At 44.8% G+C, this 24575-nt stretch overlaps 1 protein-coding gene and 1 pseudogene across 1 annotated transcript; one reads left to right on the forward strand and one right to left on the reverse strand.

Annotated features, from left to right (window-relative positions):
• Nucleotides 1-4617: 4617 nt before the first annotated feature.
• Nucleotides 4618-5093, forward strand: LOC116893625 (annotated as a pseudogene).
• Nucleotides 5094-7672: 2579 nt separating this feature from the next.
• Nucleotides 7673-11050, reverse strand: LOC116893626 (5-hydroxyisourate hydrolase). Its single transcript, XM_032895340.1, has 4 exons — nt 10812-11050; nt 10299-10438; nt 9193-9328; nt 7673-7995 (listed from the first exon to the last, which is right to left on the reverse strand). The coding sequence occupies exons 1-4, from the start codon at nt 10869-10871 to the stop codon at nt 7906-7908; spliced, it is 426 nt and encodes a 141-aa protein (XP_032751231.1). The 5' UTR covers nt 10872-11050; the 3' UTR covers nt 7673-7905.
• Nucleotides 11051-24575: the final 13525 nt, after the last annotated feature.

The following is a 24575-nucleotide window of genomic DNA, read 5'->3' on the forward strand; positions in this document are numbered from 1 at the left end:
CATTGTTCAACTTCCATGTATCTGTGGGCGTTCTTTCCTTATTGTTATTGAAGGCTAGCTTAAGCCCGTGGTGGTCTGATAGGACGCATGGGATTATTTCTATCTTTCTGTATCTGTTGAGGCCTGTTTTATGACCGATTGTACGGTCAATTTTGGAGAAAGTACCATGAGGTGGTGAGAAGAAGGTACATCCTTTTGTCTTAGGATAGAATTTTCTATAAATATCTGTTAAGTTCATTTGGTTCATGACTTCTCTTAGTCTGTCTATGTCTCTGTTTAATTTCTGTTTCCATGATCTGCCCATTGATGAGAGTGGGGTGTTGAAATCTCCTATTATTATTGTGTGAGGTGCAATGTGTGCTTTGAGCTTTAGTAAGGTTTCGGGGTTGGGGATTTAGCTCAGTGGTAGAGCGCTTGCCTAGCAAGCACAAGGCCCTGGGTTCGGTCCCCAGCTCCGGAAAAAAAAAAAACAAAAACAAAAACAAAACAAAACAAAAAAAAAAAAGAGTAAGGTTTCTTTTATGTATGTAGGTGCCCTTGTATTTGGAGCATAGATATTTAGGATTGAGAGTTCATCTTGGTGGATTTTTCCTTTGATGAATATGAAGTGTCCTTCCTTATCTTTTTTGATGACTTTTGGTTGAAAATCGATTTTATTCGATATTAGAATGGCTACTCCAGCTTGCTTCTTCAGACCATTTGCTTGGAAAGTTGTTTTCCAGCCTTTTACTGTGAGGTAGTGTCTGTCTTTGTCTCTGAGGTGTGTTTCCTGTAGGCAGCAGAATGCTAGGTCCTCATTATGTATCCAGTTTGTTAATCTGTGTCTTTTCATTGGGGAATTGAGTCCATTGATGTTGAGAGATATTAAGGAATACTGATTGTTTTTCCTGTTATATTCATATTTGGATGTGAGGTTATGTTTGTGTGCTTTTCTTCTCTTTGTTTTGTTGCCAAGACGATTAGTTTCTTGCTTTTTCTAGGGTGTAGCTTGCCTCCTTATGTTGGGCTTTACCATTTATTATCCTTTGTAGGGCTGGATTTGTAGAAAGATATTGTGCAAATTTGGTTTTGTCATGGAATATCTTGGTTTCTCCATCTATGTTAATTGAGAGTTTTGCAGGATACAGTAACCTGGGCTGGCGTTTGTGTTCTCTTAGGGTTTGTATGACATCTGTCCAGGTATTCTGGCTTTCATAGTGTCTGGTGAGAAGTCTGGTGTAATTCTGATAGGTCTGCCTTTATATGTTAATTGACATTTTTCCCTTACTACTTTTAATATTCTTTCTTTGTTTTGTGCATTTGGTGTTTTGACTATTATCTGATGGGAGGAGTTTCTTTTCTGGTCCAATCTATTTGGAGTTCTGTAGGCTTCTTGTATGTTTATGGGCATCTCTGTCTTTAGGTTAGGGAAGTTTTCTTCTATGATTTTGTTGAAGATATTTACTGGTCCTTTGAGCTGGGAGTCTTCACTCTCTTCTCTACCTATTGTCCTTAGGTTTGATCTTCTCATTGTGTCCTGGATTTCCTGTATGTTTTGGGCCAGTAGCTTTTTCCGTTTTACATTATCTTTAACATTTGTGTCGATAATTTCTATGGAATCTTCTGCTCCTGAGATTCTCTCTTCTCTCTCTCTCTCTTGGAGCTGGGGACCCAACCTGCGCCTACCACTGAGCTAAATCCCCAACCCTTCTCTCTTCTATCTCTTGTATTCTGTTTGTGATGCTTGTATCTGCGGCTCCTTGTCTCTTCCTTTGGTTTTCTATATCCAGGGTTGTCTCCTTTTGTGCTTTCTTTATTGCTTCTATTTCCATTTTCAATTCCTTCACCTGTTTGATTGTGTTTTCCTGGAATTCTTTCAGGGATTTTTGTGATTCCTCTCCATAGGCTTCTACTTGTTTATTTATGTTTTCCTGCGTTTCTCTAAGGGAATTCTTCATGTCTTCCTTGAAGTCCTCCAGCATCATGATCAAATGTGATTTTAAATCTAGATCTTGCTTTTCTGTTGTGTTTGGATATTCAGTGTTTGCTTTGGTGGGAGAATTGGGCTCCGATGATGCCATGTAGTCTTGGTTTCTGTTGCTTGGGTTCCTGCACTTGCCTCTCGCCATCAGGTTGTCTCTGGTGTTACCTTATTCTGTTATTTCTGACAGTGGCTAGACCGTCCTATAGGCCTGTGTGTCAGGAGTGCTGTAGAGCTGTTTTCCTGTTTTCTTTCAGCCAGTTATGGGAACAGAGTGTTCTGGTTTCGGGCGTGTAGTCTTTCCTGTCTACTGGCCTTCAGCTGTTCCTGTGGGTGTGTGTTCTGAGTTCACCAGGCAGGTCAGTTGGAGCAGAAAAGTTGGTCTTATCTCTGGTCATTGGCCTGAAGTTCCTCCTCGGGGGCTGTGTTTCATCTCTCTGTGAGGGCAGCAACCAGAAGGGCCTGCCCCGCCTTTTCTCGGGTTCCTGTGCACAGGGTCCCAGTCTTCCCCTCTGAAGGTTTAGCTCTCCCTCCCCCGGTATTTGGGTGCAGGGAGCTGTCTGACCGAGTCCCTTCAGATCCGGGCAGTGTCTCCTCACGTTGCATCTTATACACCCTCTGATCATCCAGTCTCTCTCCCTCGAGTACCTGAGCGCTGCAGCCATTTGGCATCATACTTCCCGGCCTACATCATGTCCAGACACCAGTATTTCTTGTATCACCATTACAGTTACTCCTTGACCAATACCATCTGCCTTTCCTACTGTCTTGCTCTGGTTGGCCTTTTTCAACTTGACATAAGCCTAGACATATCTGAGAAGATGGCATCCCAGTTGAAGAATTACCTCTATCAGATTGGCCTGTGGGAAAGCGTATGGGGTATTCTCTTGACCACTGATTGATGGGAGAAATCTCAGCCCTCTGTGGGTTGGGTTTGTCTCCTGAGCACCAGTGGATCAGAGACTAGGCAGATAGATTTGGGATCTAAGTTTAGTTTTTATTTGTGTGTGCATTTTTGTGAATGTTTGTGTGAGTAAGTGAGCGCACACACACACACACACACACACACACACACACACACACACACACACGGAGACCATAAGAAGGCAGTTGATCCTTTGGAATTGGAGTTATGGGTGGTTGTGAGCCACTTGATGTGGGTTTAAGATCCAAATTCTGCTCCTCATAATTGAGCAGTAAGTGCTTTCAACCACTGAGCTATCTCTCCAGACCCAGTTCTAAGTTTTTATACTCAGTTTCTTTCCTTTCCTTTCCTTTCCTTTCCTTTCCTTTCCTTTCCTTTCCTTTCCTTTCCTTTCCTTCCTTCCTTCCTCCTCCCCCTCCCCTCCCCTTCCCTTCCCTTCCCTTCCCTTCCCTTCCCTTCCCTTCCCTTTTTCCTTCTCTTCTTTTCGAGATGGGTTCTTTGTGTAACAGTTCTGGCTGTCCTGGAACTAACTTTATGGACCAGGGCAGCCTCTGTCTCCCAAGTTCTGGGACTAAAGGTGTATGCACTATGTCTGGTTTTGAATTGTCTTTGGTTGTAAGTAAAAGCAAAGTGATGATCTGTGATGTATCAGATTACAATTTTTGCAAATGTGCAAATATGCTACATTTGTTAGATTATAGAATTCTTTGTAGCCATCTGCACATCTTCTGATTAGTTTTCTAATATTTATTTATGGATTTGATCTGCCCACATGAAAACCATGTTGCACTGAAAACTCTTGTGGAAATTTGTTTTGAGACAGGAGTTCTCCCTATGAAGTCCTGGCGGTCTTGGAACTTGCTTTGTAGACCAGCTGGCCCCGAACTCTCAGAGATCCTGCTACTCTACCTCCTGAGTTCTGTGATCAAAGGCATGCACCACTATGCCCAGGCTTTGTGGAAATTTTAACATCATTAAAATACTGAGGATATAAACCAAGTCCGTTTCTCTATGCTGTTAGAAAGTTGGGATCAAACTGACTTTGTTCAGAGAAACATTCATTTCTACAGTCGTCTTGTAGAAGGCTGTCTTCCGAGCCTACCAGCCATTACCACCTTCATGGGAAGCGGCTATGACTATTCATGAATGATCCTCAAGGTTGGTCATGTTGACCTTCCCTCATAGAAGAGTGAGGGTCCTCAAAGCCTCACCTGAGATCTCAGCTACTCCTTCTGAACTTCCCTGCCAGCTGTATGTAGCTTGTCCTAGTTGCATGTGGTTGTGTGCTACAATACATAGAGTGTGGAAGAGTAACGGGAGGGAGTCCATCTACTCAGCTCTGGGTGTGTCAGGGTCCATGCTGGGCAATGCCTTGTTGGTCAAACAGCTGTTCCAGTCACCCACACTTCTGTAACTAACTCCTCACCCATGCCCTGTATGTAGGCCCAGTAAACTCCCTGGATTGCCAAGCTGAACCTGCGTGGAACGTACTTTGGTCTGTCATTGGCACCCATCTGGGGTGCGTAGGTGTAGGAAAAGTTCATGTAACAAGTCTTGACAGAACTTCTCTGGTAACCAGCATAACTAAAGCCGCACTGGCAGTTGCTTACAGCTAGCTTTGACATTGGAATGGCTCATCTAGGATGCAAGGCACTGCTTTCTGTGGCAGTCGTACATGCTTCTCACCAGCCGGTGCCGAATTTATAATGGCGCACTGTTAAAGTGAAGGAGACAGATGGTCCACTGACTTTAGAGCTCAAGATTCCCTCCATGGTGGCTGTGCCAAAAGAAAACAGCACAAGGAATTCTCTCCTAAGCTACGTGTCTCTACCCTCTCAAACCGCCATCCCACGAACATGGATCAGGTAATGCAGTTTGTCGAGCCAAGTCGGCAGTTTGTAAAGGACTCGATTCAGCTGGTTAAAAGATGCACCAAACCTGATAGAAAAGAATTCCAGAAGATTGCCATGGCCACAGCGATTGGATTCGCTATCAGGGGTTCATCGGCTTCTTTGTGAAACTGATCCACATCCCTATTAATAACATTATTGTGGGTGGCTGAGTCCTTTCTCATCGTGGGACTGGTGAACCAATGAGGGGGTGACAAGCTCATGAAGTAAAAAGTTGCCTGGATGCTTTGTGGTTTTTGTTCCTTTCCTCCTTCCTATGACGTTTTCTATTTCTAAATTAAAATAATTTCAAAATAAACATTTTTCCATAATAGGAAAAAAAAAAAAAAGAAGAAGACAGCACAAGGCTAAGCCTCAAATCACACCTGTTGGGAATGGAATCCTGCACAGGACCATACACCTCAGAGCCACTCATTTCAGTGACAACAAAACTGAAAGCAAATTTATTTCAAGTCACCATCGTATTCAAGTAACACACACGACGGGAACTGACACGTCATCAAGGACATTACCTGGCATGGGAAGGGTTGGCTAGGGTTCTGTGAGTGGGTGGTCTTAGTAAACCTAGTAGCCACATTCTTGGTATGTTGAGCTATGGAGTTTTACAGAAAGGAGCCCAAACTAGTTTCTGTGCTCTGGATTACTCGATTTCTTTTGGTTATTGTTTGATTTAGTTTTGGTGGGGGGTGGCATTTGAGACTCAGTCTCTCCATGTAACCCTGGCTGTCATGGAACTCACTCTGTAGACCAGGCTGCCCTGGAACTCATAGAGATCTGCCTCTGCCTCCCAAGTGCGGGGATTAAAGGCGTGTGCCACCACCGTCAAGCTGGATTAACAGGTATTAATACTTTCAGGCTTTAGCTCAGGTTTCCATAGGTGTTTGGTCTCAGCAACCTGAACCCTACTTTATAGAAAGACACTATATGTAAGATAATGAAAATCTGTTTTGATAACTTTTTGAGCAGATTTAACATAGATTTACTGAAGAAGTGTGAGAAAGTACTCCATGAATTGGGCATTTGCAAGGGAGAAATACCTCCTTTGCTAACTGTAAACTTGGTGCCCTCTCTTTCAAAGAACTCCTTGGGAAGTGTGTTAGCCACAGGAGGAGGCAGAGAAAGCTGAATGCTTTCAGAACCTTATTTCCAAATAAATTTTTGTCAAGATCATTCAACAAACTCTCCTCACCCCACTGACCTCTCCTTCTGTGTCTCCTACTACTTTATTTTGCCTCTCTTCAAAGCCCTCTGTTAGCCACCATTCCTCCATGGTTCCTCAGTTGCCAGTGAATCACCCCCATTGCAGCCCATTTGTCCCTGTGACCAGCCAAGTCCTCCTTTGGAAGCCAAATTCTCTCAACCTCTCCACACCAACTCCCCAAACCTGTTACAGACCCTCCCTCTCACCGTTTGCCAAGAGCCTACGTTCCTAAAATATCTTATGTTCCTAAAATATTTCATTTTCAGAACCCATTTGGACATCCCAGAAAAGACTATTCTGATGTAACAAAAACCTCTCAAATTGTTCTCCCCAACACAACCATACCCTGGTTTCAGGTAACATGTTCCCCATTTAACCTTATATAGCCAATTTCAATTTCCATGGCTCCTCTAAGAATTTCTGACTCCAGATAAGTATTCCTGCCAACCAACAGCCTAGTTTTCCTGTCTATTGCTTATCCCAGAGGGCTGGATCTCTCCCACTTTCCTTGGTTTTGAGACTCCTTTTTCCGACCACCAGGACCACAAAACTAACAGTTTCAAATGTAATCCAAGATAAAACAAATCTTTTCTAAACTCCTTAACTTTACCTCTGTTCCTAGTCTGTCTGCCTCCACAGATTTCAAATCAACTGTAGACTGCTTCAGGAACTCCAGCCATTTCTGCTCCAGCCATCCTGGCCTAGCCTTACAGACTGTGGTACACAACTGAAACAGCCTACTCTTTCTGTCCTTGACCAGCAACACAGCTTCCTTGGGGAGCGGAGCCACTTTCCTGTCAGACTCAGCTCAATGGGCCTGCTGCGAGGGGAGCCAACTAGAGAGGACTGGTAGAAAATAAAGATGTCAATTGCCTTGTACCTGACTGACAGCCAAGCACTTATTTCTCTTCTCTATTCTTAATAGCTGTGAACTTGTAATTAACCTCCTTTATAGAGAGAGGCTGAGATAATAGGACTGAGGTAAAACCTAAGACTCACTGTCAGTGGCGAACTTCCTGCTCTGCTCTTTGAAGGGCCTCATGAGTGGCCCGTATCCCCATGCCCAACTCTGCATTGCCCCTGTGACCTCAGCTGTTTCTCCTCAGAGGCCTCCTCAATCAACTGGTGTGACGGTTAGGATTGTCAACTTGACAGAATTTAGAATTATCTGAGAGAGGGGCCTCTGGGCGTGCCTGTAGGGTGCTAGCTTATGTTCATAGATGTGGAAAGACACATTAATTGTGAGAAGGGCCATTTCCTGGGCAGGGGATCCTGAGCTGTATAAAAGAGAAAGCAGTTGACTACTAGCAGTGCATTGCTCTCTCCTCCTTATCCTCCTTCCCCTCCCCCTCCTCCCTTTCTCTTTTTCTTTTTTGGCTTTTCAAGACAGGGTTTCTCTGTGCAGCCCTGGCTGTCCTGAGTTACTGCAGACCATCTCTGTAGACCAAAGATCTACCGGCCTTTGTCTCCCAAGCACTGGGATTAAAAGCATGCGCTACCAACTGCCTGGCATTGCTCTCTGCTTCTTGATTGTAGCAGCAATGTGACCAGCTCCCTCAGCCTTCCTTTACTGTGACTTTCCTATCACGAAGAACTGTAACTTGAACTAATGCAGAATAAAACCCTTTCTCAAATTGCTTCTGTCAGCAGCAGGAAAAGAAACTAAGATACTTGGGGCAGAAGCAAAGTTCTGGTTTATTGTCCCTGTCCCAATGACAGATGTGGATTTGCAGGTGTTGGAACTCTCTTTATTGACACCAACTCACAGCTTCCTACTATAAAACTCCAGAATGTTCAGCAAGCAGCAGCTTCATGTCCTTTGATGAGGACAAAGCCATGATTTGTGTGGGTGGCTAAGTCTGGGAAAGGAACCGGCAGACAGATGGCTTTCCTCGGGTAACACGCTACTTTAACTCCCCCGGTAGGTGGTGTAGGACCATGGGCTCAGCAGCAGAGGTACGTGGAACTTCTGGGTCTCCTTTGTAATAGTGAAAACAACCTATGAGAAGCAGAGAAGGCACTTAAAGGCACTGAAGATGGTGAGTCCTTCCTGCAACAGCCCCTGGGTCTTCCAGACAGCAGGAGTTCTGGTGCCCGGAAGCTGGAGATGCTTAGATAAAATCTGATGTTACCGTTTGAATAGTGTCTCCAACAAGAGATGCCTTGTTGCTAGTTGGTGGGCTTTGGGGGAAGTGATTTGATCCTGAGGGATCTGATTGGATCAACTGGTTAAACTCTTGGGATTAACTGGATCTGTCATATGATGACGTCATTAGTAGTGTACTGGCTGGTTTTGTGTGTCAGCTTGATACAAGCTGAAGTTATCGCAGAGTAAGGAGCCTCAGTTGAGGAAATGCCTCCATGAGACCCAGCTGTAAGGCATTTTCTCAGCTAGTGATCAAGTGGGGAGGACCCAGCCCATTGTGGGTGGTGCCATCCCTGGGCTGGTAGTCTTGGGTTCTATAAGAGAGCAAGCTGAGCAAGCCAGGGAAAGCAAGCCAGTAAGGAACATCTGTCCATGGCCTCTGCTTCAGCTCCTGCTTCCTGACCTGTGTGAGTTCCAGTCCTGACTTCCTTTGGTGATGAGCAGCAATGTGGAAGTGTAAGCCAAATAAACCCTTTCCTCCCCAGCTTGCTTCTTGGCCATGTTTGTGCAGGAATAGGAACCCTGACTAAGACAAGTAGGTACTGAAACTTGGAGGTGGGTCCTGCTGGAGGAAGGTCTCTGAGCAGAGTCCTAGGGAACCATGTCTTTTCTTGTGTTCCTTTCTGCTGCTTGTCCACTGTGAGGTGACAGCTCTCTTTCACATGTACCCACTGCCATAGTGAGTGCACAGAGCATCACGGGCTGAAATAATGAGACCAAATAAATAATTCTCCCTTATGCTGCGTCAGGGCTGTAGAAGTTACTAACACACCCAGTGTTCCTGGGTCTGGGTTCAGATGAGAATCTGCCTAACAAAGGAAGAAGAGACAGCCTCAGTGTGGCCTCTCCCTCCCACCCACCTGATCCATGGGCAGCTCAGTGTGTCATCATGAAGTATCATGGTGCCTCAGGTCCCTGGACACCTTCTGAGAGCACAAAGGAGATGAGTTCACTCGCTTGCTACCACCCTGGGAGAGGTAGGGCCAGTCTGACCCTGGTCTGGTCAAAGTGAATCAGGGTCCAACTGCTCTACGCACCCATGGCACTCACCTCTACATATGGGTAAAAGCTCTCTTGACCCCGCTCTTTCCAGTAGCGCTCCGTGTCGAAGGACAGCTTATAGGTGCCTGGCTTCATCTGGCTTTGTGTCAGGAGCCCAGGACAGCGACCATCCAGGTTTGTGTAGCTATGAAGAGACAAGTGAGAGAAGAGCTTTTCTGATCTGCATGCCAATATCTACAGATGATTCCCACAGTCTACAGAAGGAGCACAGACGCAGCCGGGACGGGGGAGGGCAACGGTTCCTAAGGATATCGCCATGCTGCCTATTTAGGAAATCACAAAGCAGAGAAGCAAAAGATAAAACCTCAGGTTTGTGAAGGACTGAGCCAGGAGGGGACAAGCCACGCCCTGTTCTCACAGGCAGGTCAGAGGGAGGAGATGTGTGAGCCTGTCTCCCTTAAATAGAATATGCTCTCAAGGCCACAAATCTACCAGCTTCGGCTGGCTAAACCTGAAACAGGCCCTCAACAGAGCATGTACCAGGGGCATGGCCAGGGCCAGGGCCAGAGCCTGGCTCACTGAGGTTGAAAGGCCCAATCCTGAACCAGAGTAGGATCTTGGTTTTACCTCAGTCCTATTATCTCAGCCTCCCTCTGTAAAGGAAGTTAATTACAAGTTCACAGCTATTAAGAGTAGAGAAGAGAAATAAGCGCTCTGCCTTCAGCCCGGCACAAGGTGATTGCAGTCTTTATTTTCTGCCAGTCCTCTCAGTTGGCTCCCCTCGCAGCAGGCTGAGTCTGACAGGCAAGTGGGTCCCCTCCCAGCAGGCCCACTGGGCTGAGTCTGACAGGCAAGGACCCAACAAAGCTGTCTCTGACATCCTATGACATTGTCCCAGGTATGCACATCTGGTGAAAAGGCTATTTCGTCACCATCCCTGTTATCTGAGATGAGGAAAAGGAGGCTCAGGGATCAAGAGGGCAATGGTCAGTCCTGCCTTCCAGCCCCCAGTGGTCACACAGGACCACTCAGTGTTGTCCTGGTCTTACTACTCCACCTCAGTACCTGCCTAAGATCTTCCCCAGGGGGGACCCAGGAAGGGCACTGCTGCTGGAGATAGTACTACGGATCCCAGTCCAGAAACTGTCTCCTACCTTGTCCTCAGCTCCATCCACTGCTGACTGGGGGCCTCCAGGCGGCACAAACGGAGGCAGAGACCTTGGGCAGGGAGCCCTGAGGCAGTGTCTAGTACGTGAGTAGTCAGGGGACTGCTTTCTGTAGCCATGTTGCCAGCCTGAGCAGAGAGAGCGAGCGTGATCACCTCGGCGCCAGTATGTACAGGCCCAGCTAGCTGCCTCTTCGATCTTGTTGCGAGGAAAGCAAACAAAGAGCTCTACTGCCCAGAGGCAGGCTGAGTTGCAGGATAGGATGCCAAGTGCTAAACAAAGCTGACCTGTGCCCTCTTTTGCCCCTGCCTGGACACCGCCCTCTGTCCCTTGTGTAAACCCTTCAGTTTCAGCAGGCCAGTGCCTTTAATGTCCGAGAACCCAGCTGTCCGATGCCTCTGGCTCATATGTCTCCTAGGAACAACCCTGCTCCCAAGCTCCCACACCCGCCTCTGTCTCTGTCTCCGTAGGTATCAGACGGGGTACAAGCCAACTCCTTACCTGTGGCCCGCCTAGGTGTCTCTGGAGCGTCATCAGTCGCGGGGCGGTCCTGGAACTCATGCCCTGCCCTGGAGCTCTGGTCTGTGCAACTCTGATAGTCACCCTGCCAGCCTCAACAAGCTCCTCTGGTCAGCCAGAACCTGCTCCACCCAAGGCCCCGCCCCAACTCCTGGGGCCACCTATTTGAACTCTCCTGGGAAAGCCACCTTTCCTTCCGCCAGATGAGCCCTGGCAGCCTCCTGGGTTTTTGGGCCTGAGGGGGTGTTGATTTAAAGGAAAAGAATGGACCCGGTTGGGAGCATGCTGTGGGGAGGAGTGGAAGGGCCAGTCGGGGGAGGCGGGTTGCTGCGGACCGGTAGTTCTGAGAGAGGCGGGGCCAGTGGGGCCTACTGCAAAGACTGGTGGGAAATTGGTTAGGTTGCTGGGTCAGGGAAAGGGAAATAATTGAGTGGTTAAAACACAGAGGATGCTCAGAGTCATTTTGATTTGCATTTCCTTGGTGATTAAGGCCGTTGAACATTTCTGGAAACAGCCTAGAAGCTCCTCAACAGAAGAATGGATAAAGAAAATGTGGTACATTTGCACAATGGAATACTACTCGGCTATTAAAAACAATGACATCATGAAATTTGCAGGCAAATGGATGGAACTAGAAAATATCATCCTGAGTAAGGCAACCCAGACCCAGAAAGACATACAAGTGGATATTAGCCATAAAGTACAGGATAACAACGCTACTTACAATCCACAGACCCAAAGAAGGTAACAAGCAGGGATCAAGGGAGGATGAATGAATCTCACTCAGAATGGGGAGTAAAATAGACATCGGAGGCGGATGGATGGAGGGAACTGGGTGAGATTAGGGTGGGGAGGGGAACAGGAGGGATGGAGTGTGAGGAGGACTGAGGGAGAGAGAACTGGGGGAAAGAACAGACATTGGGGGCTGTGGTGGGCCGCTCTGGATGAGCCACCTCCCCATGGCACGCTCCTCCTGGGTTCCACTCTTTTCCTGTAAGTCAACGCCCTTCAGGTCCCCAAACTGAGCAAGTTTCCAGGGCTCATCTGGCAAAAGGCTTTCTTTGATGTGTTCAAATAGGGACAAGGGAAACTCTCAGGAATCTATGAGGGTGACCCTAGCTAAGACTCCTGGCAACAGGGGATGTGGAACCTGATATGGCCGCCTCCTGTAACCAGGCACACTTCCAAATGAGGGATGAGGACACCAACCAACCCACAAAACTCTCAACCCAAAGTTTGTCCTGCCTACAAGGCATGCAGGGATAAACATGGAGCAGAGATTGAGGGGATGGCCAACCAATGAATCACCCACCCTGAGACCCATCCATGAGAGAAAGCCTCCCCCTGGCACTGTTAATGATATTCTGTTATACCTGTAGACAGGAACCTAGCTAGCATAATCGTCCTCTGAAAGGCTTCACCCAGCAGTAGATGGAAACAGATGCAGAGACCTACAGCCACACATTAGTCGGAGCTTGGGGAATCTTGTGGAAGAAGGGGAGGAAGGACTAAAGGAGCCAGAGAAGTCAAGGACAGCACAAAAAAATCCTACAGAATCAACTAACCTGGGCTCATAGGGGCTCACAGGGATTGGACTGCCACACAAAGTCAAGCATGGCATGGACCTAGGCCTCCTACACATAGGTAACTGGCGTGCAGCTTCGTCTTCGTGAGGGTCTCTGAACAACTGGAGCAGGGGCTGTCTCTCACTCTGCTGCTTTCCTTTGGAACCTTTTCCCTTAAGTGGGCTACTTGTCTATTCCTACTGCAACCTGATATGCCACGGTGGGTTGCTATCTACAGGAGGAGAGACTGAGAGGAGAGGAGGGAGGGGAAGCTGTGATCAGGATGTAAAGTAAATAAATAAACTAATTAATGGGTGTGGGGGAAAGCACTGAGGAAGAGAGTTCAATTCCGGGACCCAGGAATTGTAATGGGGGAAGTTGAGAACTGACTCCACAAAGTTGTCATTTGATTTCCATTCAAGAGCTGTGGCACCCCCCTCCAATCACACATACAATACCGAGTTAAGTTTTGAAAAAATTGAGGCATCAGTTGGCCCACGTTTGCCTTCTCACTAACGTTGGATAAGGCCACACTGAAGAGAGCAGGAAAGATGCCTAGTCTTTACTGCTGATGGGTCATGTGCCTTGCCTCAGTTTCCTCAGGGTACAGAGCAGTAAGCACTCCTAGTATGGTTGAGGTTCCAAGCAAAGTCTGACTCCTCAAGACCCTCTGCCCATTCCACGATTTTGGTACAGTTGGGTGGGAGGGCAAGGCTGTCTGAACCTGTGACTTTACCCTACTCCTCTGTGACAGGGTTATATAGTACATGGAACACATTCTCAAGGTATCCTGTGACCTGTGAGAACCAGAGGTGGGCTGCTGTGGTAACTCAGCAGGTAGAGGCTTTCGCTGTCAAGCTTGATGATTGGAGTTTGATCCCAGGATCCTACAAGGTGTCAGAAAAGAACTGACTCCCCAGAGCTGTCATCCTATCTCCCTGATTCCTGCTGTCCAGAGAAGAAGCTGAGAGGCCATCCTTAGAATATTTCTAGATGGGTCAATGACCACCTTAGACATGACAAGGTAAACTGAGGTAGGGTGTAAATTTGTCAATTGATCACTGAGCAGACTTTTCTCTGAGTGAACAAAGCTTGATTTTCTGTGCTAGTGACTCGCTCCCTGGGGCCATCAGAAAATTCAAAGGGGCTGATGGTAAACTCCCTGGGGCTGGTGGTAAACCCTCGGGGGCCAGGGGTAAGGGTACATGGGAAAAAAAACACACATGTGCACATGTATGTACATACAGATACATTTGGTAGGCAGAGCAAAGCTCTGACCATTTTGCACACACGCACACATTTGATGGATGCGGCAAAGCTCCAACAACTTTGTTTTTCTCCCAGGGTTTATATATCCCAGCAAAATCTTCCAAGCAGTACACAAATTGAAAGAATAAAAGAAAAAAAAACCCTAAAGTTTTACAAAGTCCCTAAAGTTTTACAAAAGCTATGGGAACATAATAAACCTCTGAAACTTTGCAGGAAGAGGGCCATTGGCCAAGGACATCTGGTACTTGATAAACGATTATCAGAAATTTAGAGATAGGAGCTGTCAGATGGGCAGGGACGGTTCCTTGAACCCAGGTTGTAATTTAGAGATAGGGACTGGAGCTGTCAGATGGGCAGTGATGGTTCCTTGAACCCTGGCTGTGGTAAGCTGATATTTGCTTAAGTTTAAATGAGCTAACCAGGTGCATTCCCTCGCTCCCCTCCCCATCTGCAGTTTTTATGCTTAAAAATTCAAGTGCAGTGCAGCTTGGGGCTCTTCTCCTCTGCTCCTGCGTGAGTTATGGGTTGGGCCTCAGTGCACTGAATAAAGCCTCTTGCTGATTGCATCAAGAACCGCCTCTGGCTGGTGATTGGGGGGCGCCGATATCCGGAGTGACCGAGTGTCTCCCTTCATGGAACTCTTTCAAAATCACAATGTGGTTACATTGTATTTTTCTTTAGGTGGACAATTACAATGAGTATATGTAAGACAAACACATTCTCCAATACTCTCTGTGATGGTTTCTATATGCTTGGCTCAGAGAGTGGCACTATTAGAGATGTGTCATTGTGGGTGTGAGCTTAAGGTCTCCACCCCAGCTACCTGGAAATCAGTATTCTGCTAGCAGCCTTCCAGTGAAGATGTAGAACTCTCAGCTCCTCCTGCACCATGCCTGCCTGGAAGCTGCCATGTTCCCATGTTGACAATCATGGACTGAACCTCTGAACCTGTAAACCAGCCCCAATTAAATGTTGTCCTTTATAAGACTTGCTTTGGTCATGATGTCTGTTCACAGCAGCAAAACCCTAACTAAGACACCCTCACCTGATCAAATGTTTTACTTAGTATGGATTAAAAAGCCAAATTATTCTCAAGAACTCACATACATTTATAACTAAGCAATTCGTTACAGATTAACAAAGGGTAAGCAAGCATGGTAATTTTCTCAGTATTTTTTCTTTTTACTGGCAGTCTGCAATTTGCAGTGACAAAGAAAGGATCAATTGTTTTATTAATTTTAAAATGTAATCCTATAAAAAATTTTAAATGAATCACAAATCTAAACTTTTATATAAAAACAACCAGCCATTTCTACTTTAAGTCCTCAGGGTGCACACTGACTCATTTACAATTTTAATTAAATCATATCAGGAAGATGAGGGTAAAAATGGGTACATGAATTAATCATCGCCTGGATCACCAGCCCAGTTTAGCAAGAGAGGCAGGTCAGGTAGTACTAGTCAGGCCACCATTGTTCTTGTTTCCTGACCTCAAAAAAATCCCTAACTCAGGTATCAAGAATGTGCATTTCTGAATTTCAAATTGTTCCCTAAGATTTTTCTATGTCAAAGCAAAACCATCCTGACCTAACTTTACTGGCAATCTACTTCTCCAAATTCTTTCTAAGGGTGTGGATGAATCATTAATGTGCTCCAACAGTAATGCTTGAAAAAGATCAATCACTATTATTGTGAGTGCCAATGATACTGCCCAGTGAGGGGCTGGAAGCCCCGTGGAGTTTTCACATAAGCCCTGGACTATGAGGGATGTGATGTGAGGGCAGCAAGCAGAGCAAAACTCCACAACAGCATGAGGTCCTCAGGACACAGTCCTTGGGGCTCTGCCTTTGAGGCACACCCTTCCTAACTGTGCTAACTGTTGGGCCAAATTCCATGAGCTCTAAAGCTGTTTTGCTGTTCCTCTTGCAGGGATCTCAACATAGAAGGATGCATAGGAAGTTGGAAGTGGTGGCCACTGCCCAAGACGCGCCTTTGTGGACTGTGGCCCTTATTTTGCCTCTTTACCTTTTGTGCTCTTGGTGCCTTTCCCTTTAGATTCATTTATTTTCATTTTATGTGTGTGGGTGGTTTTATGTGCACGTTATATCTGTGTGCCACATGTTCACAGTGCCAGCAGAAGCCAGAGGAGGGGGACCGGTCCCCTGGAACTGGAGTTACAGACCACTGTTAGCTGCCACGGGGGTGGGAGGGTGTTTGGAAACCAAACCTGGGTTCTCTGTAAAAGCAGCCAGTGCTCTCAGCTCCTGAGTCTTTTCTCCAGCCCCTCTTGGCACTTTTCAATATGGTCTCAGGTCACTTCTTGTAAAGTCTCACATGTAAACAAACTACAAAACAGCAGTCACCTCTTTTCGAAAGTTCTCTTTAAACCCTCCCTAAAAGAGGGCCTGATGCTGTCTACCTTGGACAGAATGGTGTAGAATGGGGGTGTAGAAGGGTGGCAGAATACCACATTGTTCTGGGCCTCCTGTTACCAACCAGGCTCATCCCCCACAGAAGGCTCTGCCTATCAGGGCCCTATGGTGCTGGTAGGCGAATTTGAAAAAGAGTCCTCAGTATTTATTTATTATGCTGGGTATCAGAGCCACAGCTGTGTACATGCTAAGCACAGGCTCTACCGCTGAGCTTTACTCCCATCCCTGAGGCCTCGCTTTTAAGGGAATTAGCCACCAAAATTTGTCATAATAAACACTTTGACCTATTTTTAGATGCAAACAAAAAATAATAAAATATGAAAAAATTGGAAAAAATTGGAAAAAATTGGAAAACATTCAAACTTATAAAGACACCTGCAGCATAGACATAAGATGTCTAGTTACAGCATTCTGTCAGATAATAGGTCTTATAAACAGAAAGAGATACTTGGAACTGGCAATTCTTCTCCCATAGCGTATCGTGGTTTAATTACTTATCGAAGGGCCAGGGAACCAACACAACAATAGAGCAATTGCCTAACAAGGCCAAGGTCTGCAAAAATCTCAAAACAGAAACAAAAAAAAGTAAGATACACATATCTGGATCTTTTCCATTTTTCCAAATTGAAACCACCAAATGGAAACTTGTTATTAGGGGAAATTTTCAAACATACAAAACCAGAACCAATACTGCATCATTACTTTGTATCTGTCTGTCCATCTGTGCAACTCTCAGCATTGGTTTTCTGTTACTGCACAACAAATTTCTTTACACTTTCCCATAAAACAGTATATGTCTAGCTCCATTTCAGGAAGCCAGGAGCCCAGCTTGGCTAGATCTCTGCTCCAGGGTCTCACAAAGACACAGTGTCATACAAAGACTTCCAGGAGGGTCTGCTTCTATGCTTGCACAGTTGATGCAGGAATCTTTCTGGATAAGCACTCGAACACCAAAGAGAGTGGAATTGAGGGGTTGTCATCAGCACAGCGAAGCCAGGGCAGCTCTTGAAAACCTTTAACAGGTCTAGTCTGTATTCTTGTTTCATATTCTAAGACCACAAGGTGGGGTGGGCAAGCAAGGGAGATTTTACAGAAGCCTACGTGGCAGTCAGCAGGTTGTTCATGGCAGAGACCCAGTGTTTTAGCTATTTCTCCAGGACATTTTGTTCCAGGTAGCAAGTTGAAATCATGCTTGGCAAATAGACAGTATAAGCAGTGCTTTAAGTAAATCACCATGTAATTCAATCTATACTTTGGTATTCCCTGCCTTATTCTACATCTCAGTTTGTTGGCAGGATTCATTTCCTGGTGGGTATCATATGGAGGCTTCTATTTTCTGGTTGGTTGATGGCTGGAGAGTGTCCTTGGCTCTTGCCCATAGCTCCCTCCACAGGCTGTTGATGATACGGGTGCTTGATTCTCCTGGCAGGAGGATCTTTGGCTTCAGATAAGGAAATCTTATATAACATCACCACAGAAGTAGCATCGTGCCATCTGTGCTATGTTCTCTTGGTTAGAAGCACACCCACTCTCAAGGAAGAGCTTATGCAAAGGCTTGCCTCACTGGAGTCACCACACTACCTACCTCCATCCTCTTCCCAGTGGTAACACTTATGGGGCATCCCTTTTCGAACAGTGCCCATTCCCTTGATGTCTACAGTAGCACCCTTCTTGTGGATTTGCATGCGTGTGGCCATAGGAACAACTCCGTGTTTCCTAAAGGTCTAGAGAACATAGACCGAGTGCCTCTCTCTGTTTGTGTTCGTCATTTTGGTGAGTTAACTGGAAGATGGCTGCCAGGGCTGAAAGGCAGAGGGCGGGGCTGCTTTTTTTTTTTTTTTTAAGGCAGCTTCTCATTTTGTAGCCTTGGCTAGCTTGGAACTCTCTATGTAGACTAAGCTGGCCTGGAACTCATAGAGATCCTCCTGCCTTTACTCTCAAGATGAGATTAAAAGTGAGTACCACAATACCCAGCTTAATTTTGAAAAAATACTTTAAGAAATCTTTAAATTAGACAACTTTTTTTCCCAATAAAAAAGAACCTTAATTAGGAATTTGTGTGCTGATACATACCTTTAGTTCCAGGCAGAGACAGGCAATCTCTGTGAATTGGAGGCCAGCTAAGCTTTATAGATAGACCCTACGTTAAAAAACCAACTAACCAACCAACCAAATTATTTTAATGAATAATTAATGCCATTGTCACAATCAGTTCTGAATCTCTTCATCTTTGAGCAAATTAAGAACTCTGTCTGGACTCTGCTCATCAGGACTTAGACAGGGATGTGACGGTGGAGAATTACAGAAGCCTGCTGTCTGTGGGCTAAGACAGCCTCCCTCAGGGGTGTACTGCTAACGCTAGTTAGCTTCCTTTGGGAAGGATCTCCTGCTTACCGTGTATTCCAGATCGCTGCCTTTCAGGAAGAAATGAGGTATTTGTTGGTATTGATAAGAAAATATTCATGATGTGCTTACAACCCACTCTGTTTCTTGAGGTAATACACACCCTTCATTTATGGTCTTATTAGGAACTCACTGGTTTAAAATACTGTGACCTACATCCAAAAATACACTGCCATCCCTTTACCTTTGATTTGGTAGTAGCCAGAAGTAGATTCTAGGATTTGCGAGTTTGAATCCTTCTGTAAGTATTAGACCAGGTTTTGAAAAAAAAAAAAATCAATGTTTGGAGAAACAGATTTCTAGAATCTTATTATATCTTTTTTAAAAAAATAAATATTTTATGTGTATTGAACATGTGTCTGAGTCAGTGTCTGTGTGGCCATATGTGCAGGAGCCCACGGAGGTCAAAAAAGGCATTGGATCCTGGAACTGGAGTTAAATGTGGCTATGAGCTTCCGTGTGGGTGTTGGGGACAGAACCCAAGTCTGTTGCAAGAGCAGTAAGCACTCTTAGCTACTGAGCCATCTCTCTAGTCCCGTTTAATCTTTTTTCTTTATTAATTACAACTGTTACAGAGATGTCATTGCTTAACTTTGGGAATCCCAAGAACTGTATTCTGTTTTCCCATAAACAAGTCTTGCCATCTGTAAGCCGTGCACGGTTACTGTTGTAGAGCAAAGGAAAGAGCCTTGGTGTGGAGCGTTAAAATACACAAGACAGTAGATGTATGCCCAGGTCCTTCTTCAGGGACAGGTTCCTGAGAGAGAGTGGACTGGGGAATGAGAGGATAGAGCGGATAGAAAGCTGGGCTCAGGAGGTCCTGCATCAGCTGCTGTATAACCAGGCAAGCTTATTAAGTCCAGCATCTTAGGTATTTTTTTGTATGAGAGGAATGGGCCCAGGTCAGCAGAGAGCTAAATCAGGTGTTGGCAGAGAGAACACGGGATACCTCAGACACAGCTGTCTTAGGACTGATAACCACAGCCCTTTGGGGGAAAAGCCAGGTTCTGAGGAGCTGAAACCTTGACTCCAGCCCCAGACAGGACCTTGCCAAGCTTGTTTCTGAACAAAGAGGCAGAACTGTATTCTCAGGGCCTCTGAGAAAGTCTGAGTCAGTCTGGGTCTCAACACTCAGGTGGGTAGAATTAGTAAGCCGGTGAGAGGTCCAAGTGAGAGGTCCAAGCTAAAGGGGAGGCTGGACTTACAGTGGGGATCGAGAGACTGTTGCGATGGCAACAGTGTTTCAGAGGCCTTGCTTTGGTTCTCCGCTGTTACAGAAGGGCCTCTCTGTATCAAACTTTGAAACCTCTTTTTTTTTTTTTTTTTCGAGCTGGGGACCAACCTGGGCCTTGCGCTTTGCTAGGCAAGCGCTCTACCACTGAGCTAAATCCCCAACCCCCAAACTTTGAAACCTCTTAAGTCTCCTCCTTTCTGTCTAGTGATCACCCTCCATACTCATCAAACCTCACCTCTGTGTTAAGCTATCTTGATTACTATAGCTTAATGTTTCATAATGATGACGGGATGTCATTATAACAGAGCAGGATGGTGCCCCTGTGCTATTACTGAGTTCTTCAGGGATCTTTGAGGTTGCACATAGGTTTTACAATTGCCTTTTCTAGTTTCAGTAAAAAAAAAAAAAAACAAAAAACAAAAAACAAAAAACAAACAAACAAACAAAAAAACCCCAAAAAAGTGGTACTGGGATTTTGATGGCTGTTGCATAGACTCTTTAGATCCGTTTTGGCAGTATACATATTTTTATTAATGTTTTCCAGTTTTTGAGCAAGACCATTTTCTATTTAATTGTCACGAATTTGTTGATTTTCTGATTTTTCTTTCATGATTGACTTTTTCCTCTTTAGTTTTTATTTTTTCCTTTGTGGTTAAAAAAGAATTTCAGCATGTTAATATCCATCTTGGCCATTTTGTGCATAACACTTGGTGTATCTGGAATGCTTTTTTTTTTTTTAAAGATTTATTTATTATGTATAAGTACACTGTTGCTGTCTTCAGACACACCAGAAGAGGACATCAGATCTCATTATAGATGGTTGCAAGCCACCATGTGGTTGCTGGGAGTTAAACTTAGGACCTCTAGAAGAGCATTTAGTGCTCTTAACTGCTGAGCCATCTCTCCAAATCCCTGGGATACTTTTTATTTGTTGTATATTTTGAAGGACCTTTTGTGTCCCGACTCCCATGCTATCTGACTTTATTTCTGCTACAAGTGAGGGATTGAATCCTATTATTAACATGTTGCTTTTCATTTTTTTCAGTTCAATCAGTGTCTTATGTTTAGAGTGTATAACATGATATGTGTGTCTAAATATATACATATATATATATGTGTGTGCGTGTGCATATATACATATTTCCAATATCCTAAAAAATGGTCTTTTTATTATTTATATTTTGTTTTGTTTTACTTTAATTGTAGTTTAATTTAGCTTAATTTTATTTAAACAAGGTCTCCTTCTGTAGCCTGGGTTTCCTGGGAACTTGTGACAACTGTTTTGCCCAGTACTAGAATTACAGGCACAAGCTACCATGCCCAGCTCCCACCCCTGCCCCCATATAAGATTCTTCTCTTGTCTTATTAGAGCTTTAGTCTTGAAGCATATTCCATCTGTGTAGGAACTTTAAAATGTACTTTATACAATGTAATTACAGCCACTCTGCTTTTCTGTGATCACTTATTACGGGCAGCTCCTTTTTTATCCCTTTGCTTTTGGCCTTCTTGTGTCTCAGGCCTAAAGAGTTTGCTGGTGGCTCCCATTTAATCTTCATTGCACTGCACATGGACCAAAGGCCATCAAAAAAGCTTACTGTAGACAGCATATGATTAGACATTATTTTTTTATTTTATGAGTATGAGTACTTTATCTTCATGTATGTCTGTGTGCCACTTGTGTGTTTGGTGCTCATGCCAAAAGAGGGTTTTAGATCCCTGGAACTAGAGTTACAGATGGTTGTGAGCCACTGTGTAGTTGCTGGGAATTGAACTCAGGACCTCTGGAGGAGTTGCCAGTGCTCTTAACCACTGAGCCATCTCTCCAGCCCCATGATTAGAGTTTTGTTTTTCTTTAGAGGTTTAATCCCTTCAGTGAATTTATATATTTTGACTAGGAATTAAATATAAAACAATTTTTATTTAACAAACTTACTGAAAAAGAAATGATTATATTATTTTTTATAATTGTTTTTCCTATTTTTCTTACTTTTTGTCACTGACTTTTTTATTATGTTTTTTTCTATTTCCTTTTTATTCCATGTTTATGTATTTGTTCTTCTCAGAGAACTTTAAAATTTCATATGATTTGTGTAACCTTCCGGCATTATTTTATTCTTTAATGATAAGGACTTCCTCGAGTAGTCAAGGGTAGGGCCTTTCCCGGCTGCATGACCTTCCTAAGTGCTGCGATCACCTGGGGTGTTCTGGAAGGTTTACAGGTAGATTTGTTTAGCATGTTGTTAGCTGTGGGTAATGAGTGCCTTGGCTTTGTATGGGCTTTTCTGCTGTTCACATCTGTCTGCTGTGAGCTCATATATTGTATGTGCAAAGTGTTTTCACCCCTGCCCAGTCATTTGTTTTTTACTTCTTGCAGTGTTATTTTCTCATTGTACCCAAGACTTTTCATCAAAGCAGCACATGAAGTATTCTTTCCAAGAAGAAGTGCACAGAAGACCTGACACTGTCAGTCTCAGTGTGGCACTGAGAGATTTCATCTAAGGAAACAGTGGAGCGTGTGAGGAAGAGTGACAGGAAGTACTTTCCAGTGGACCGTGTGCGACAGCTAACAATGGCACGGAGAAAAGTGTCTCTGCCAACAGAGACCAAGAGCAGACAACATCTCAGAAAAGGCCTCAGGTTATGGCAGTTACTGACAAAGAACCCTACCTTTCAATAAGCAAACATTCCCAGCCACATTTGAAACATACCTTTCCTCTGAAAGGAAACTGGGAATGTGTGAAAGAGGGCCTGGGTCACGACACGACCAGTAAGCTGTTTAAAATGCAGTGCGGGATTGCACTCTTATTCAAACATTTCTGTAGCTAGACTAGAAAATGAACGTATTTCTAAATGTGATCACTTTGAGAGCTCTTCTACAAAAATTGCATTGTTTTCTAGTCAACAGACAACTCCTTGTGCCAAAATATACAGTGTCAATGAATGTGGGGAGGGTTTTTCTTATCCATCCTTGTTAAACACAAACGCAGTGATTTGGGGAGCAGAGAGCATGTGTGATGAGACTGTCCAGAGTGTTTGATGGAGCTGTACCCTCAGTAACTGCCGGGATTTCTATACTGGAGAGAAAACTTACCAATGCACTGAGACGCATAAGAACTTCAGTCATGGTTCAGATCATGGGAAGTGTATTTCTTTTCCAGAGAATGTTTACAGAGGTAACAAATGTGGGGAAGTCTTTCATCAGAGCTTAGAAGATCTTCGGAGTTCCCACCTTCAAGGCGAGGCTTACAGCAGTGAAGAATGCGTCCTGACTTTTAGTCAAAACTCAGATCTCGTAGGACACCCGAAAACTAGTCGAGGCAAACCCTACAAATGTAAAGAGTGTGGCAAAGCTAACAGTTGTTCACACCTTAATGTACACCAGAGAGTTCATACTGGAGAGAGCCCCCTTGAATGTAAAGAGTGTGGCAAAGCCTTTTTTGACTGTAGAACTTTAACTTACCACCGAAGGACTCACACAGGAGAGAAACCTCATGGCTGTAAAGAGTGTGGCAAAACCTTCAACGAACATTCAAACCTCAGACGACACCAAAGAATCCACACTGGAGAGAAACCTTGCAGATGTCAGGATTGTGACCAAGCTTAGACCCCAAGCTCTCATCTTATTGGACACCAGAGAGTTTATGTTGGAGAATGTGGCAAATCCTTTATCAAGTGTTCCACTCGTAGACAGTGTCATGGCATTCATCCTGGAGTGAAGTCCTACACGTGGAAGGAGCGTGGTAAAACCTTTGTTCATATTTCAAATCTTACTCAACACCAAAACATTGGCACTGGAGAAAAGCCATTCAAATGTAAAGAGTGGTTTAGGCCTGAAGCAACATCACATACATAGTTCGTACTGGAGAGAAGCCCCACGAGTGTGAAGAGCATGAGAAAGCCTTCACTCAGATTTCAAAACTTACAGGGCATACTGGAGAGAAGCCCTGTGAGTGTAAGGAATGTGCAAAGCCTTTCACAAATGGCCAGTGTTCGGGTACCACCATAGAACGCATACAGGAGAGAAGCCCCACGAGTGTAAGGAATGTGGCAAAGCTTTCACCTAAGGTTCGGATCTCAGAAGACATCAGAGTTCATAGGGCAGAGAAACCTTACAAATGTAACGAGTGTGGCAATGCCTTTACCACAAACTCAGGTCTTAGAGAGCATCACAGAGTTCATACTGGAGAGAAGCCCTACCAAGCCTTCAGCCGTTGTTCACGCCTCACTGTACACCAGAGAGTTCACACCAGAGAGAAATGGGATACAAATAAAGTATGTGGCAAAGCCTTTCCCAGGTGTTCAAGCCTCAGACATCATAACAGATGGAGAGAAGTGCTCCTCATGTAAAGGTTATGGCAAGCTGTGTGTGTGTGTGTGTGTGTGTGTGTGTGTGTGTGTGTGTGTGTGTGTGTAAGCCTGAGGTCAATATCGGATGGTTTCCTCCATTGCTCTACCTTTTTGTCTTTATAAATTACGTTAAACATTTTGTTTTGTGTATTCATGTGTGTGTATGCACATGCAGGTGACATGGTTGGAGGGTTGGTTATGCCCTTTCACTGCGTGGGTCTTGGGGATCTAACTCAGAGGTCACTCCTGGCCATGGTTCCTTTACCTGCCGAGCCTCCCCTTATTTTTTGATACAAGGTTTACATTTTTAGAAAAGGATGTATTTTTATGTGTGTAATGTGTGTCTGTGCGTCACATGCACTGCCCACAGAGGCCAGCCGAGAGCGTCGGGTTTCCCTGCAGTGGTTACAGGCAGTTCTTAGAGCCATCTGGGAAGCAAATGGCTGGGAAGCAAGAGCAAGTGCTCTTAACCACTAAGCCAACTCTCCAGTCCTGT

This window comes from Rattus rattus, chromosome 2 (assembly GCF_011064425.1).
Source record: "Rattus rattus isolate New Zealand chromosome 2, Rrattus_CSIRO_v1, whole genome shotgun sequence".
Lineage (NCBI taxonomy): Eukaryota > Metazoa > Chordata > Mammalia > Rodentia > Muridae > Rattus > Rattus rattus.

Coding starts and splice junctions, on each gene's coding strand:
- LOC116893626 (XM_032895340.1), bottom strand. CDS start 10,871: ATGAGTTCCAGGACCGCCCCGCGACTGATGACGCTCCAGAGACACCTA. Junction 10,439..10,811: donor GACACCTAGGCGGGCCACAG/GTAAGGAGTTGG, acceptor CTCTCTGCTCAG/GCTGGCAACATGGCTACAGA. Junction 9,329..10,298: donor TGGATGGAGCTGAGGACAAG/GTAGGAGACAGT, acceptor GTCTCTTCATAG/CTACACAAACCTGGATGGTC.